General features: G+C 41.8%; 1 protein-coding gene across 1 annotated transcript in view; it reads left to right on the top strand.

Moving 5' to 3' along the window:
• Nckx30C (solute carrier family 24 member Nckx30C) overlaps nucleotides 1-18,843 on the top strand; it is a 44,992-nt gene extending 26,149 nt beyond the window's left edge. Inside the window, exons 4-7 of the mRNA XM_076535481.1 lie at nucleotides 86-357; nucleotides 3,171-3,306; nucleotides 4,342-4,594; nucleotides 7,383-18,843. Of these exons, the coding sequence (XP_076391596.1) occupies nucleotides 86-357; nucleotides 3,171-3,306; nucleotides 4,342-4,594; nucleotides 7,383-7,623 (902 nt within the window). The 3' untranslated portion in view covers nucleotides 7,624-18,843. The remainder of the gene's footprint in view (nucleotides 1-85; nucleotides 358-3,170; nucleotides 3,307-4,341; nucleotides 4,595-7,382) is intronic.
• The last annotated feature ends 110 nt before the right edge of the window (nucleotides 18,844-18,953 follow it).

Below are 18,953 nucleotides of genomic sequence, written 5' to 3'. Positions count from 1 at the left end.
AAAGTCGATTAAAGTAGAAGAAAGTCGTTAGAGTGTCGCGTTCGCGGTCTTTTCCTCATTAACCTGCATCTCTGGTGCTGTTCAGGCAAAGTGGACGAGAAAGCGACGCAACTGCACGCGATAGCGTCGCTGAAGGTGCTGTTGGATGCCACCAAGCCGCACAATGGCGCCGCGACGTCGACCGCCGCCCATTATTCCGGGGCTTCTTCGAAAGAGACCACGCTACAGCTGCAGCAAGGCTCTCAGGGCACCACCACGACCACCACTACGACGACGACCACCGCCGGCACCACCGCTGGCATCCAGGAACTTCCCAACGGTGGTATAGCCGCTGGCCTCGACGCGGGCCTCGAATCGGTAATTATCAAATTCGACGAATGTTTCGTCCCCTTATGCGTCCTCGGATCCTAGTATTCGTGGCTTTGTTCCGCTCGTCTAAACACCCGTGCACGCACCACGCGATATTCCATCTCGAAACAACTGTGAAACCTTTTTTCGAACGTTATATACGTGTAAATTAACTATCGATCGGCGGTTACGTTTCTTTCTTAATTAGTTAGTTATTTAACCTAGACTCGACGAGCAGGTCAATTATCGTCTATCGATCGATTCGAAAAACTTTCGACGTACAACTGATTTCAGGCTTGAACATCGCGCTAAAATTCTATGTTCCTCCGCGAAGGTACACTCGTTCGTATCGGATCTAAACATTTAAAATGGTGCTAATTCTGAATAAGAAGAACGTTGATAGTTTCGTAACTGATAACTCGATTCGATCGACAAGATTCGACGATCGTTGCGGCAACGAGAAACTATCGGTGCCACGATGGATGAGGTAGAACCTGTTACCGACTCGCTGATCTCGGATTCGATTCCCAGCACCGATTTTTCACCAATTCCCGCGTTAGTAGGTCTATCTATCAGAGCCAGAGTGTTCGAAACAGGGAGACATTTCGAGTAGTCGAACGAACGCGAAGATCCAACCAACGATATCGTTTGTCCCATCCTATCTGAAATTCTGTCTGTTAGGTCGCGGACAGAGATAGATGTTTGATAATTCGTCTGAACGCAACGGAGTGGCGATAAGAAAAATGAAGCTAGGAACCTCTTTATTTTCCAGTCGGTCGACCTCTGACAAACGATCTTCGTCGTGCTCTTCTTCCAACATCGGGAAAGAACGCGTTCGAAGATCGATCGAATATAAATCGGATCGGTTTGTAACAACCTCGATTCGATCGATATACCTATCGAATGTACCTTCGATTTATTTCACCGCTAAATGTGTAGAACATCGGTGATATCGAAACGTAGTCAACGACAATAGAAAGGACATTCGAGAATTGGGTCGTACAGCGAAGGACATCGAGCCGAAAATAAGGCAATTGGCTAAGAGTAGCTTTCTCTAGAACAACCAGCCTCGTTTTCGAATCGTTCAAAGTTGTCCGCTTAGCGTGCCGGCTCCGAGAGCTTTCAGCTTAATATCTTCCTCGGGGCTGCTCCTCTTTTCCATCGACGAAACTCGCTCTCGTCCTCGTCGCGATATCCTCGTTCTCCGGAAGTAACGTCCCGTTAAATTCCTCGATGTCGAGTTAACGGACGTTTCGTCTTCACGGTCACCTTGTTTCGAGATCGTTGAACGTCGACGGTCGCGCGAGCATCATTTCTCGTGGTTGCGCGTTGCGTCGAGTAATACGGAACCGTTAAAATTGTTAAAATAGACGAACAAATGTCAAGATTCCCTAGTCGGTTCCTTTCGGTTCCTAATTTTAAGACACGACCTTTTTCGAGTACTCGTTTAAATCCGAAATCTGGAAACGCGAAATCGGTTTTTCACGACTGAAAAATTGGTGGCACGAGCTTTTTCATCGATATTAGCTGTCGAGTGGAACGTGCACGCGCGCGGATCGCGAGGGGAGTGATTCTCGAACCTCTTTGTCCTAAATGAGTGAGAAAGGCCTTTTCATTTTGAATGCACCAGGAATCTGGGTCAATTCTGGCTACAACCCGACATTGCTGCGCTACACACTGCCTATTTCGGTCCTTCTTTTACCTTACGAATAATCGAACCAAAAGTCGCCGACCGATTGTTTTTCTTTTTCATCCGAGTTCCGTGATTTCTGGCACGCCTTTTCGAATTTCAAGGTCGACTGTTCTCGATCAACCCGCTACACGAATCCTTTGAAATTCAAGTACTCGTATTTACGTACCGTATGAAATTTTTCAAACGAGCGTTATTTATCTTCGCGAAACGTCTTTGTATTTTTAATGGGCCGATAATAATAACGCTATATCGTACAGTAGCAATTTAGGAAAGAACTCGTCTCGAGTCTAGGTTCGCGACAGTGGAATAGTCGATGTATAGTCGGACGCCGCGTAACCGTGCCTGTTACGCTCTTACGATGCTATACATAGTACCTACATAGATGGTATAAAAGTTTGAAACCGCTGTTCGTTCGGCACTGTGAATATCCTAAGAAATAGCGAAAGAATCATCTACGTATCGTGAATCGTATAAAATTCAAATAATAAATGTATGACTATACGATTAACCTGCGTCGAGAACGATAACGACACCTATCCTATAGGATAGGTTAAATTCTATCGTTAAATTATAAGTTTGAAGCATTTCTAAATACTTGTTGGTTAGAAAATTCCGTTTCGTGTCGTGTCTCGCGCCAGTAGAGAGTTCAGTCAGACGACTCGAGCAAATGGCGAAATGAACGGTAATGCTCGTCGGGAAGTACAATTATCCCTGATGGAACGATTGCAGCTGGAAAATCCAAACACCTACGAGGCCATTGTGCCGCGGTTAGCCGGGGATGAATAAGGGTTAGCTTTGTGCCTTTACCGCGACACGCGGTTTCTCAACAGGCACAATGTCTCCGCCGTGAGCTTTATTGTATTTCGCGACAATACCACACCTAATCCGAGCCAAGTGTATTCCGGACGATAAACTTCCGGATCCCTCTTTTTCGTTCCAGTCGACGAGATACACCGAACGAATTAAACGATCGCGTTCATTCGAAGTACAGAAAATAACGACACTCTATAATTACGAATTTTAGCTTCGACTAAAAGTAGTTCGACTTAGTATTCGATCGGTATAGTCCCTGATCGAAAGAGTCGAAAAACGAATAGTCGTTAAGCCGAGGAATACGTTTATGTTTCAGGGAGAGGAGGATGAACCTCCAGAGGCCCTGAACATGGGCTGGCCCAGCAGCCCTAAAAAGAGACTAACTTACATTCTGGTAGCGCCAATTTTGTTCCCTCTGTGGCTCACGTTGCCGGACACGAGGACACCCAAGGGTAAGCGACAGGAACGTACAGGTTCGCGAAGACGACGATGAAATGTTCCGAAAATAGCCGATGAAACTTTCTTCCGTGGTGGCCGCGATGAAACGTTTAATCGGAACCGGATATTTCTGTCCGTGGTCTGCAATATTTAATACCGTCGTTCGATCGTACCGACCACGCAAGGATACCCTACCGCCTTCGAAAAAGCACACCGTTAACTCATTCATGCCTCGGTTACGAGTTTATAACGTACCCTCGTGCAATCGTTTAAACGAATAAAGATTATTAAAACTAACCGAGCTTTATTAGGCGAACAGAGCCTGATTTTAACACCGATATTAACGCAAACGTCTTTACAGCAAAAAGTATTTTATCCTAGCGAGTATACAGGCCACGAAATTGTTTATTTTCCATTGCAAGGATAAAAAGGGTTCCCTTGGAAAATCAAGATAGACGGCACACGCGTCTGTTATTCGAAACCGTGGCTCGTGTTCATCGTCAATCAGAGACGTGTCGCATTATGCACCGCCTATTAACGACGTGACGCCGAGCGGTACTATTTCAACGAGACACAATAGCTGCGACGAAAGATGATATTGAGACGCTAATTTCGAATCGACGACTGATTGTTGGCTCGTGCAGGCATTCACACGGTCCCGTTGCGAGCGACCATTCGCTTTTCATTGTTACAGAAAATTGCTTCGCGATCTCTCGATTTCAACGATAGCCATCGATATCGGCGACATAGATGATCAATCGACAAATATTTTCAGAATGTAACCGAGGAAAATTTCACCGAATAACGATCGTTGCAACGACCGTACCACTCTCGTTTCCGTATCTTCCAGTTTGCGTTCGCATCGATATCGGTTATTCGTCATTTGCTGATCATCGTTCGAATTTTCCGTGTAAACGTTCGACATCGAGGTTACGGTCAAAGAATATTTCAGCGATACTCCGTCGATTAAAGGATTGATTAAATTAACGTTAACGAAGAAATCCTCGAGAAATTGTAGAGAATAATTTGTTCGGTGTTTATTTTTCCAGGGAAGAAGTTGTTTGCGGTGACGTTCCTCGGGTCGATCCTCTGGATCGCGGCATATTCGTACCTGATGGTCTGGTGGGCGAACGTCGCCGGCGACACGGTTCGCATACCGCCGGAAGTGATGGGGCTAACGTTTCTTGCTGCCGGCACCAGTATTCCCGACCTGATCACCAGCGTGATCGTCGCGAGGAAAGGATTCGGCGACATGGCCGTGTCGAGCTCCGTCGGCAGTAATATTTTCGACGTGACCGTTGGGTGAGCACACGATTTTTCGCTCGTTATAGGTTTCGCCAGTTCCGTTTCGCGATTATATCCGATATTAACGATTACTTCGACTTACGCTAACTAGCTACTAGACGAGTTTCGCTAAAACTTTTAGACCATAGATTTTCAAGACTTTCCGATCGATCCCTCGAAGGAGAAGGGAAGAAGATGTCTTCGAAGACCGGAAGTTGCTCGATGTTGGAAACGATTACTTCTTGAAAGAGCCAAAAGAAACGGTCCTTCCGACAGATTCGTGCTCGACCGTTATTGGAAATATCGTTGTAGACCGTCATTGTACGCGAGGACAATCTATTTAATTGGATAACGACGATAGTAAGCTCGGCTAACAATCGTTTCCGTTCGTTCCACGATAACTTGCGTGGTTTTTTATAAGAATCTGATATCCGTTTTTGTAATACGATTAGATCTCGATACGCGACCTAGTCGACGACTAGGTACTGTACGGTTGAAAGAAAAATTTCCTACCGAACCGATCGAAAATTTCTGACAAAAAACGATATCGAATGTTTCTCGTTATACGAGTAGAAGAAAATTTCACCGTTAGGCGATCCTTAAATTTCGTGGTCGCTACGATGGATAAGCGTCGAACTGCCTCGAGCGCATAATAAAACTTTCGGATCGCTCGGTCGAACTTCTCGAGCCTATTTAAAAATCTCGAACGATTTAACTGTCTCCGCAAACATTCGAAGCATTAAAAGTCTCGGAACGTTCGAGTCTTTTCGCCGAGGATAAAAGTTCCGTCGATGTGTTTGACCAACGAGTTTAACGCGGCTTCGATCAAATTTCTGTTCTAGCGAACACTCTTGCTAGAATGTTGCCGTTAATAAAAGAAGGCCCTTACGTGTTTCTAATTCCATTGTATCGTTTGATATACTATCGAAAGGTTGTTGGCATTTATGAAAAAACGACATTTTATAAAATGATCATCTAAAGATCGAACAGATATTATTACGACGAATCGAGCGAATTCGAGCACGCGTCCATTTGCTCGTCGTGTTCGTAATCGTCCCACTTTTGAACGAATCTCTCATTCAGCAAAATTTATCGGCGCCTCGACCGCCAAGCCGGTTAAATTAATTAACTCAATTAGCCTAATTGCTTCCAACGACTTGCTTCGCAGCCCCTACCGTCTACCCTCCACTGCAGTTTCCTTTTTTCTCGAAGAAATATCGCCTGAAAGAGGCACGATGCTAACTCCTGGCCGACGCTTAGCAACGGTAATACCTACAATTAGAAAAATTAACACGATTTCGGAAGCTACTCTGTGACAACTCTGTAACTGCGTCATTCTTTCAATTACGAGAAGGTGCTACGGTAGGATAATCGGTGTAATACCGATACAGATGTTAATTGTTGATAAATAGAAATTATTATTGGACATTGTCGGTTTGGTCGTCGAGTAAACGAGAAAAGGATTCGCGCGTGAATCGGGACTCGATGCTGGATCCTAGTGGAAAATGAGTCGCGTGTGTGGCACGGTATTTCTGCTATTTCGCACGGCAACGATATAATAATACGGAGAGGAAGACGGGGGAAGGGTTGGCGAACGAATGGCGAACGCTATTAGAGGAAAATAGCGAGAATACCTGAATGGGCTGGCGCAACGACCAATTCCATGCGTCTCCTCTTGGCTCCATTTGATCATCGGTGAAATTCCAATTTATACGTTCGAATCCTCTGTTCGTACAATAACTACAGGCGATACCGATTATACCGGCGATACCGACGAGTTTTCCAAGCAATTTGGTCACGCGAACACACATATCGCGTTTTAAGGATTCGAAGACAGGAGGACGTCGAAAAATTTCTCGATTCCCGATGGGTTCTCGGTAAGTTTGAAGCTTTGTTCTCGTTCGGTGATCGAGAAAATGAAGAAATACGGTAATTACGAATAGAAAGATGGAAAGTTTCAATGTAAATTCAGCGTAATTACCAACTGTAAAAGAAATATCAAGATATTCCAACCTAGCCTACGAACGAACGCGTAGAATGCGCGCGCACGGACGCACGACTTCCTGGCAACGAGGCTGCTTCCGTCCAGCAATCGACTCGATCGAAGATCGATTCGGTTGCACGCATCCGTTGTCCGGATGCCAGCTGGCAAGTTGCCCGAAAACAGAGAGCGGCGGAACGTTCGCGCGTCCCTCTCGAAACTTCCCTGGACTGGCAGTTCACGGATAAAAAGGCACGTAGATTTCGCGTAAGTCCCGATTGCACCTCGCAGATTACGATTACGCCGAGTCAGAGAAGAGAATAACGCTGAAAAGGTTCACCGTTAAGCAACGAGTCCCGTTTCAGGGTCTATCGAATACACCAGAGCCCCTCTCGCTCGGTGTCCTAGTTTTCCTTCGATATCTGTGTTGTACGGAAGTGGAAGTAAACTGACAAGCAAAGGGATAAAGAGAAAGCGTAAAACGTGTATTTCGGTAGTCGAAAATACGTATGTAGGTGGGAAGGAAATTTGATAATCTCTTTCGATCGAACTGTTCGGCTCCTATTGGCTCGCGAAGGTAGCCGGATTAAGGAGGTCACGAGTTCTCGTCGAGAGAACTTTTCTCCTCGCGATATTCTACGAGGATTTTAGCCTCGTTATTCGAATCGTATTTATAAATCGGATGCATATCGATGGTGTCTCGTGAAAAACGTATCTTGCTTCGAGATAAAAATGAAAAGCTCGTTTGTTAGAGTTAGTCGCGATAACGCGCGAAAAACGAGACGGTCATTGAAATGAAACATATCGTAATGTTTCTGTCCACAGGCTTCCGGTTCCGTGGCTGCTATACGGCTTGATCTACGGAAGGCCCGTGGAGGTGAACTCGGTGGGCATGGTGTGCAGCATAGCGATCCTTTTCTGTATGCTGCTGTTCGTGATACTGAGCATAGCCTGTTTCAAATGGCGAATGAACAAGGGCCTCGGTTTCACGATGTTCCTCCTCTACTTCGTCTTCGTCGCGGTCTCGTTGATGTTCGAGTACGAGTTCCTCGTCTGTCCGGTCTAGGAGCTAACAACGACAACGACGAGAGATCGAACGAACAAGAAGAGGTCCAAACAAGAAAGGGTATATACGCGCATTTTACGGGTCTCGTCATCGTGTCATCATCATCGTCGTCGGCGAAGTCGTTTTCACCCGACGAACGGAAAAAGAAAGAAAATCTTCCTCGAGCGCCGCATGAAAGAGGAGCAAACGACAACAACAGCCTTCCCGAGATTAACTATCGAAAACTGTTGATGCATCATCCCCTACCTCGTTCCCCGTAACAGCCCCCTCGTTAACCCTTATCCGTCGCCGATTATATTTCATGGTTATACAAGAAAAAAAAAAAAATCAAGATACAGCCGAGGCCAGCGTTTACCAAGCGTTGTTTCGTTCTAGATACGAATGTAAATATATTATAGAAAACCTTGAAATACCTGAAACAAAATACTCATCTCGTTTAAGAATTAACAAAAACGCGACGCAAACCGTTCGAGTGAAACGGCCGTTGCGTCGGTCAATATTTAGACGCAGCGAGTGTGTCGGCCAATCGTGCCAACGATCGAAATTAATATTCACTTTCTATAACGTGAAATCTTTCTTGCCGCTACCGACTTCACTTTCTCCCTTTTATCTCTTCTTCTTCTTCCTCCACCTCTTCTTCTTCTTCTACTTATTCTTCTTCTTCTTCTTCTTCTTCTACAATGTATTTTAATATCTTAAGGAACTGGCGGAGAAATGGTGGTCTATTTCCGGTCTCTACGATCTTCGTCGAATCGGTACGCGATCGAAGAAGTACGTAGAAGGGCAACGAATTCGTCGTCGAACGTATTCTATTCTTTTTTCTTCGCGCCGCGCCGTCGCGCTCGAACTGCCAGCAGCTACTTTTTACGACTTCTCGCGTGAAATATAGGGAATTCTCCGGAAGAGTCTCTTCTTCTCGGCAAGCATGATCGACGATACCTTGGCACGATTCCATCCAAACCGACCGATGGACGATTATTCTTGTTACGACGATGGACGCTGGCCCGACCGCTCGCTGATTTCTCTCTCTCGAAATTCTCTTTTTCGCCTGTTACCGTAGAATCTTAGACACTTTACTCTATCGTGATCGCGAGAATCGACCCGACGACGAGCTCCGTCATTCGCCTGTTCGTTTTCGAGCTATCGAGTTCCTTCGATAACGTTTCGTATACTTTCAACGATGTCTCTTTGACCCCTCGAGTAGCAAGTTTCGATTATTCCTAACATTTACTCAGCTGGTCCCAAAGATCGGTGTTCAGCGATCGAATATGCTTTCGACATGACCGCCATTCTACCGCATAGAAATTTCGCTCGAACGAGATTTCCTTTTCTCTTCTACGATCTACGTTAACGCGATGTCGCTCTGCTAACTTCGAGGCAGTTTCACGATTTAATATGAACGAAAGTTTACGCGAGGAAACAAAAGTTCTAAATTATTGGCAAAACTTTTATAAGATATAAATATATTTCGTTACGAAAATACAAGATTACGCTTATACGTAGTTTGCTACTCGACGAGTTAAATCATTCGACGAATTGGAACGACGTCGCGAGAACTTATTCAGGGACAAAATATATAGCGTTACGAGCAGTCGTTTCGATTAATCGGCAGACAATTCGTAAGGAAGTATCGTCGTTCGGAAGACTGACCAACGTTGATCGCGAATATATTTGCGTCGGAAAATAAACGTCGCGAGGAAACGATGGTACGAAAACGCGAGTTGCCTCGCATCGATCGTCGAGAGGTCGTGTTTTCCTGCACGAAAACGAGCTTGACGATTGCCAGAGCTGGTCCGTGGCGTGTGCTTGAAAACGGAAGCGACGATTCGGATCGCTGGCTATTAAAACGATGACAGTTAATTGATATCTTCTATAATCGCATCGATTATCTTCTACCGCTACTCTCTTTGCACCTGACCTAGCATTGTTTCTTTCCGATTTCACCTGATTTCATCGTTTTTCGATAGAACCTAATTCTTTATTATCTTCCGACTTGATCGAATTTTTTTCTTTTTCAACCTAAACTAATTCTCCTGTATTTGAATCTAGCCTAACTCACCCTTAAAACTAACATAATCTGATTGCCCCTGAACCGAATCTAATTTTGTTGCCTTTGACACCTAACCCTAATTTTCTTATCTTTCAACCGAACATCCCCTTTGAACCTAATATAATCTGGTTGTTTTTGAACCTAACCTTATTCGGTTGCCTGTGATCCCAGCATAACTTTGTTGTCTTTCAACCTGATCTAACTTGACTTGTCTGGACGAAAAAATTGAAAAAAATTGAAACGTACTCGAAAGGCCCAGCTTCAGCCCCCAATTCGAATTCTTGTCTGTGCTTTCAAGTACACTTGTTTTTAACTTACTCGATTATTATTCAGCAAACTAGTCTACGTAAGAGGCGCGCGATAACAAAAAATCGAATCTTCGCTGAAACTTTTCGCTGACCATTCCTTCGAGTTCTCGTCTATAACACGCTATGGTGATACTTCTAGACGATGTTCGACATAATATTATCGTAAGGAAAAGCAGAAAGTATGAGAGAGAGAGAGAGAGAGAGAGAGAGAGGAGAAAGGAGATAGAGAAGAAGAGAGAGAGTGAAAGAGAGAGGTGTATAACAGGGGCGCAAGTGCGAGTGAGACACTGAGAGATAGGGAGATCGAAAGCGTGTTAAAGAGGGAAATTTTTAATTCACGTTGATAAATTCTTTGTTGTATAGAATGTTTCAAGTTGAAAGCGCGTAGATATAACGATAGTTGTTACGTGATATCGAGTAAATTTAAGAATACAAGGGTGAAAAGAGAGCGTTGTAGAGATAATACATAAGTGTTGTTCGTCAAGAGGGTGGTACCGCCTGAACGCCTAACAGCGGCCTAGCTTTTTACTAAAACGAAAAACAGTAAAAAAAAGAATATATAAACGGGTTGAAACAGTTACGTGATACAGAACGATGACACGAAGAATCGAATCGTTAAAGAAGAGAGATTTCAGGATGAATTTTAAGAAAAGATAAACGAGTCAAGAAGAGAGTTAACACTATGACGGCTGGTTTGTATACATTTATACTTATACAATAAGAAAAATTTCTCACGCAAAGTAAGAATGGAAATGTCAAGAATTATTTGCAAACTCATTTGATAAAATATAACATTAGAGAAGAATGAAATTGATTTATTTTCCTATTCAAACGAGATAATTTATTATCCGAATAGCTATCTTCGGACAATTTCATTCGAATAACTAGCAAGTCTCAAAAGTTGGTGTCTTTGCTCAAATAGACTTCTATTAGTTACAAAAAGGAAACGAATGATTACGAGTCACAGATTCCACAAAGTAAACGGCCGTCAAATTGTTGATTGATCGTTAAACGGAACAAGAATCGTTTCGCGTTTATTCGAAATACCATCTCACTTTTGTACACTCTCGACGCAGAACTAAGGAAAGAACAGTCCACGTTAAATTATTCTACCTTTCTGCCGCTGCTACGTCTACCTGTCGTTGCCATATTTTACCGCTAACTTCGCACGAAACGCATCGCCAGCTATCGAACTCTAGCATCGAATTAATTCTACGCTTGTAGTAAGAATTTCGTGACGATTAGCGGTGAAACTTGTCTCGAAAGAGACAATTGACCTTTTCCAGACAGACACCGTTCGTGGAAAGGACCGTCGCGATCGCGTTTCTCGATCTTATCGTCTACCTGTACCGCTCGTACTTTCGAAAAATTCTTCAACTTCCGTCGCGTCGTACGTACCAGATGGCTTTCATCGATCCTCTTAGATCATTTTCCCGAGACGAGCCCTTCATCCAGACTATATTGTCGGCCCCTACACGCTACGGCACAGTAGGCTACTCTCAAAGCTTCGAACTTTCTGGTTACACAAATATTTCCCATTGAATCGGACAGTAAGGTTTATGAGGGCGCCTATGACGAAAAGAAAGGAGACGATGGTTGCGCGAATATTGAACTAGAAGATCAACGAACTGTACAAACTCGAAACACGGTTTAGCAACGAGTGAAATATTCGGAAACTGTTAGAGAAGTAATTCCGTAAGTCATAAGCGGATGACTTAAGCGACCTCTTACGAGACGAGTTATTCCGAGCGCGGAAACAGCGTGCAAATGTCGCGAGCGAGAGGAGGGCCGAGGATCTCTAGCGCGAAATAGTCGATAGGACGTAGCGTTTCTTGATAGTTTCGTTAACGGAAACGAGATGCGCGTAGCGAAAAATGCACAATACGATCTTCCCGAGATATCGATTATCGATCGAACAGAACGTTTAAAAGAACAAAAAAAAGAAACATGTATATACATATACGCGAAGAGAATAGAAACAAGACGACGGCGCCCCTTTTTTCGCGCTCGAACAGAAAATGTGTGTATCGCGTGTGTTTGTGCGTGTTCGAAACCAGAAAGAAAAATTAGTTTCGATGAAACGTTTTTAATCAAACATTTGTTATCGTAATGCGCATCGATATCGTAAAGACCGAGCAGTTCGTGCAAACTTTGACGGGCCGAAAAACGATCTGGATTCGCGTTATTTATTATTAGAGAAAGTAGAAGGTTCGCTAACAAAATTTATTTTCGCGAGAGATACGTGATCGTTGCTGAAGCGATCTGGCCAGCACCGAAAAGGACGATATGCTAGACGATACGCTTTCTACGAGGGCAAGGGTCGAGCCTAGAATTTCTTTTCTTCTCGTACGAAAAAAGAACGTTTTTCTTTCTCGCGAAGAATTTGTAATCGAATTAAAATCCTATATCGTGAATCGTGAGGAGAAACGAGTTCGTGTTCCTACGAACAAAGAAGGCAACCATAAATTGAGTTAGAACGAAAACGGATGAACGGAGGAATCGCGTGATAAGACGAAGGTCAATTGGAAGCTCGAGGTGCTATCGCGCTCGTAATTTGTACTTTATAATACCTTGGGATAAACCGTCGAGAGTGAGAAGCGATTCGATTCCGATCGTCGAACTTTCATTAGTCGGTTTTATCGTTTTATCGCCGCTGATGTATACGGATTTTCATTCGAATATTCGTTATTTCTTTGAAAATTTCTTAGATAGACGATAAGTTGATTTTCCGCGTGTGTCGGTCCGATCGTCTTAGCAAATGTCGTGTTCCCATCCGATCGAACAACACTAATTGCTAGCAAAAGAATACGAGAAAACTATGATAATTACGTAGAAGAAACGGAAGAAGAGGATAGCAAAAAAAAGCGTGACCGGTGACAAAAGTGTGAGCCTGAATGTACAAATATGCGTGAAGAAAAGGGAGATGATCAGAGAGGGGCAAGAAAGAGATGAAAGCCAGAAGAAATTTCGCTTAAAAGGCTTCATAAAGAAACAAAAAGAAAAAAGTATTCTCTTGGCAATGACAAGGCGCGAACGCACATATCAAAGAGAAAGAGACGTTGACGACTATATATATGTATACATATATATATCTATATACATATATATGTTATATGGGTATATGTGTATATATATATATATGTGTATATATAATGTATATGTATATATATATAAAACTGATTACTTAGCGGTATTATTAGAGACTTAAATCGTAAGGTTACCTTAGACAGAGACGATAAAAAAAAGCGTTACAAAGTTTCTATATGATTAACAAGATTATATTACATACGTATTATTATACATACTGTTTTTTCGGGGAAGCGCCCATCTCGAACGATTTCGATCGTTGTTGGAAGCGTTGATCGCACGCGCGCGCATGCGTTCGCGCGCACACACACTCACACACACGCACATCGCACTGTATACTACTTATATAAGAGGTGTGTGCGCGCGCGTGTGTGCACAAATATGCTGTACTCGTAACGCGAATGGCCAGACGAAATGATTATTATTATTATTATTATTACTATTATTATTATTGTTGTTATTACTATAAAGAAATAAAAACGCAGGTGTTCGGTTGCTTGCTCGCTGATGCGCGCGCGCGCGCGTGCGTGCGCACGTGTATACACATGCATATACATATATACGTACATGTTCGGAGTGTTTCATAATACGTAGGATTCCTTGAAATCGAGAACCGAACACGCGATAACGATAATAGAAATTTTCTAAACTCGTGTCGTATTTTATCTTGCTTCGGATGTATATATTTGTAAATTATCGACCATTAATTTTCATGTTCGAACAAGCACCGATATCTTCGAATTTTTCTTTCTCTCTCTTCAAATTTCGAAGATTCCTTTTCATAGGTTCGAGAAACACTGTCAAATAGAACGTACATTCGGCAAATATGTAGTTCTCGTTATCTTCGTTAAAGCGTGGTCCACATATTACGATGCATTCTGAATATACGTGTGATCTCGTTTGTTCCGGTTCTTTTTTCACGTGTATATATATATACACATATGTATACATATATACATATATTTTATGATTGTCGTTGTTGAATTCGTCGCATTACATAGGGTTTTACCCCCGTCCATCGCCGCAGTAGTAAAACAAAAAGAGGAAGAAGAGAAACGTACCGGATACGACGTAATTGAGATACGAATAAAGAAGAATAAAATGATAAATCCGGATTTAACGAGGTAAACGAAGAAAGAAGGAAGAACGATGATACCTAGATTAATAGCGGAACCTCTTAGAAACAAATGAATTAAAATAAAAAAATTTAAATAGTACTATTATATTACGTGTATATGTGTGTATATATATATATAAATATATATGCATATATATATGTAAAGGTTGTATACGTTGTATTCGGGACAAAAAGAGTCCGAGGATAGGATGAATTTTATTACGGTAACGCTTTCTTTCGCTCGTGCGTACGAACATATACATAATATACAATATATATTTATCATTGTCGTCCTTATTTCAACCCTTTCGTTGTTTCTCGACTAATCCGCTCAACGATCATAGTATTTCATTCATTCTATAAAGAGACATTCGCGATCTCGTCAACTTTTTCTAACTCGTTTAGTGATTAAATCGTCAAATGCCCTTCGTTACGCCAACTCTTCGTGCTCCGACGAGGCGTCGTTTTTGCAGCTAACACGTAGGATACCTTTAGGATGTAGGAAGTAGGATTATTTCGAGGTTACAATGTAATCGCTATGTGTATAAATCACCGTTCACGCGGTTCCACGAACGGAGAAAATCGAAAATGGAACTATTCGCGATTCTTTCCCTCGTCGATGATGTCCTATTTCGCTTATCCTCCTGCTGAACCTACTCGCAAACGCGGGAATACGTTTTCTCTGTAAACTCTGAACTTTATAAATCGGAACATTTGGAAATCGTTAACATTTTCGTTTCGTAAATTTGCCAGTTTAGAAATGTTTGCGTTCAAGGCCATATAGCGAGGTTTCATTGTACCTCTGTCCCGTTACGAACCGTTCACGGAACACCGTTCCAACTTTTCGACCGATTCGTTCGGAGCACGAATGAGTCGAAGAAAGGGTTATAAATGAACCGCGTAAGCTTTCATATTTTTACTATTATTAAAAATTAACAAATACATTATACGAAAATGAAAATAAGGAGAAAAAAAGATAAAAAAAATAGGAGACACGCGGAGAGCAGGAGAGTCGTAACAGCGAGAGGGTTAAAATCGGGAATGTACATTTTGGGGTCGATTCTGTTTCTCGCGGATATTTAGGGTACATTGCGGTTAGAGTCGAAACCTGCATACACATAAATAATAAATATTAATGAACTTTATTACGGATTGCAGCGTGCACGTGTGCAATTTTGATCGAGAAACACAACGAGGTCTCGACAAGCGTTCGATTTGACGACTTTTTTGTGATACCTGTCGAAATATATAAACGGCAAATCGACTTTTCACGATAGACGACCATGCTTTTTTCGTTCATTATCTCGAGTCGTGATGTTAGCCGGTACGAACGGTATTTTTTTCTTTGAGCGGAAACAAGACAAGAAAACAAAGAATAAAGAATAAAGAAAAAAAAGAAGAAAAAATATAAGAAAACGCTGCACCAACGACCATGTTATTTACATCTCACGCAAGAAGGATGATTTTCGGCTTATACATATAAATATATATATACATATATATATTTAGAGAAATCGCTGATCGCGTGCGAGTTTAAACGTAACGAGTATTACACGCAAGAAAGCAACAAAAAAATAAATAAATAAATAAACAGCACAGTGAAAATTTTGCAAAAAGTGAAAAAAAATGAAAGAAATGAAATTATAACAGGCTGATGTTAAGAAAACGTAGTTCGCGAAGATGTCGGCGTGGAACGAACGATCGGCATCGGTTATTATATTCGTTCTCCAAGTTTGTTTCGAAGTTGTTCGAATTTGAAACTTTTTACTCGAAATCGCGCGAATCGCTGTCGTCTCGTTCGAAAAAACGAAACACTAGTATTCGAATCGAACGACCGCATCGCGATTGTTGTAAACCATGGATAATCGCCGCTCGTTCGAGACACCGACGCCGTCGCGGTCTACAACCGCGTGCAATAAAACCATAAAAATATTATAAACAATATTAATATCATTATATACAACATTTTTACGGCATATACGAATACGATTGTAGAGAAAGCAGGTGAAACAAGTTTAGGATAAATATTATTTGTTGTTGTCTACCATAGCGTTGTAGCTATATACAATACAAGGTAGAGTTACCAATTATAGGCAAATTGAAACGAGTGAAAGAAGAGAGAAAGAGAGGGAGAGGGAGAGAGAGAGAGAGAGAGAGAGAGAGAGAAAATTATCGTAATTGCCTGATGTATATGTATGTGTGCGAGTGAGAAAGGGAGAGAAAGAAAACTCGTACGAAAGAGTGGGAGAGAAAGGAACAAGTTGTGCCGAGCGTACATGTTAATATATTATTATATAATAGCAAAGTATATATATATTCACATATATATGTATTGTACATATACTTATGTGTATATATATACATACTCGAAGAAAGCTAGTCATTTAAAGAAAAACGAAAAAAAGCAGCAACCAACCAGCAACAGAAAAGGAAAACATTAACGATTAACACATTATATACAAAAGTCTATACATATAAAGAAAAAAAACTTTTGAAACGTGTGCCTATGTGCGCACGTGCGTACGCGCGCGTACGTGCGGACACTTCGACAGCTCCAAAAGAACCCAACCAGATCCTTATATCCCATATGCCACACGCCATCCTTCTCTCCTACCAATCTCTTTTCCTTTCTTTTAAAACTGACTCTGTTTCTCGTTTTCGCCCTCTCCGTTTACCCCCACTAATCTGACCTTTCTCTCTCTCTTTCTCTCTCCTTTCATTCTTCACACGCACTTGCGCACATATCCATGACGCATTACCGTAGCCGTGTTGTGTAGGGAATGTCTTTAACGAATAAGATACGATTTTCTCATGTTACATGTTATAAGAAGCAGCAGCAGCAGCAGCAGCAGCAACAAAAAAATAACGAAACAGCAAAAGTAACTTTAAAACTAAAAAAACGAGACAAATTCTATTCTCTGGTCAGTTGCAGGATCGCTCGAACGTTGTCGAATCAATAAAGCCTGCATGGTATTTGGGTTTGTTCAACCCTCGGACGACAAAACCGGGCAAGATCGGGTCATTCCAAACCTCCGACATTCGAATAATTGCAAATTTCAATTATTTTCCTTTCGTTCGTTTCTCTTAAATGTATACCGGTTATAATTTTTAGATTAGAAACAAATCGTGAAAAGGGTGATGAAAAGTTGAAATTTCTATGTTTGAAAATATCCAAATCTCTGGAACAGAAAAAAAATAGGCAGCTGAACTTAGTCGTACGAGGGTTAACGAGCAAAGGAAAAGAAAATGAAATAAGAACAGGTGACATGCGTGAAACCAAGTACGAACGAGATACGCATACTCTGTACATTGCAAGTTGTCCGTATTCATTATTATTGTTATTATTAATTATTAATTGCTATTGTTAATTATTCTATTATGGGTACGAATACGTGTATATACGTATGTATTGTGTATGTAAATACAATACGTATGGACACGTGTAAACGTACATTTGTCAGCCGCGGTGTTCCTTTATTCGTGGCTCAATCTTCTTTCTCTTTCCACCCGACCCGTTTGCTGTGCCAGAACCAACGATCGTGCTTTTCTCGCCTCTATAACAAGTTCCTACCAATTAATGAATCGCCGAATTCCGTTCAAAAACATATTCGATCAGTAGCGAAATCGGAAATGTCATGTACCATAAAGCGACGTGTTCAATTGTTTTCCCTTCTTGAACAATGCTATATTAGTACATTTCTAACATCCCACGGGATGTTACACATTTATAAAAGATTAGGCCCGATTTAACTTCGACGCGATAATTATTTAGTATTCATTCGAAACGTACGAAGCTTGAAACAAACATAGCATCTTCATGGGGCGATGCTGTTAGATTACTCTTTTGAAATTAATAAATCTCGGTATATGGCATTGTACGAAAAAAAAGAAAATTTCGAAATCTCCCTGTACGCTACGATCACAACGTTAGCCTATTTTAGATTTGTCACAAGGACCATTTAAAAGAATGCCACGTAACAAAACTCCACATTGTATCCAGTGATATGTCGTTTTTAGGATATCTGCAAATGAAATATTGGAAGTAACGATAACGATGTATAGAAGTTGAAAATTAAGATATCCTGTTATCGGAATGACCGTGGTCGAAGCATCGGCACATATGGAGCGAGGGAGAAACTAAGAGGGACGAGAGGATGCACGATCCGCGAACAATGGATCGGATATGCGGGTCAACGACGCCCTCCCAGCGTTGTGCCCAGTTTTTCCTTACATTTAACTTTGACCGAGAAAATCTTCACGGCACGGCGTAGATAGAAAAGTCGGGCGGTGGTGGGTTATCGATCATTAAGCAGATATATATGCATTATTCCGTACCAAGTACGGTTAGAACTATCGAGTACTCTAATATATAGAATTAAAACGAGTTAACTGTATCGCGATTAACGGAGCACGAACGAAGAAAGGCCTGCATCGACCATCTTTCCTCCACACTTTGAATCCTCGATTGTCCTGTTCCTTCCGAGAACCCTGTTCCTGTTATTCTGATGCTCCTGCCTCCCTCGAACCCACAACAAAAAGGAAAACAAAACAACATATTGTAATCTATTGTAGATTGTTGTAGATAAATTATACGGTTTGACCGTACATTGTTACTTTTTGTCGACAATATAAAATACACAGATATATAAGTAATTAAATCTGTTTAAGTTACTTTATCCTCCGTTCGACGAAACCTTCTTCGCAACATTAATAAAAATAAAAAAAAAAAAAAACACGATTCTGGAATGGTTAACGATGACAACAACCA

The sequence above is a fragment of the Megachile rotundata genome, chromosome 9, assembly GCF_050947335.1.
Source record: "Megachile rotundata isolate GNS110a chromosome 9, iyMegRotu1, whole genome shotgun sequence".
Lineage (NCBI taxonomy): Eukaryota > Metazoa > Arthropoda > Insecta > Hymenoptera > Megachilidae > Megachile > Megachile rotundata.
This window is presented reverse-complemented; position numbering and strand designations above follow the sequence as displayed.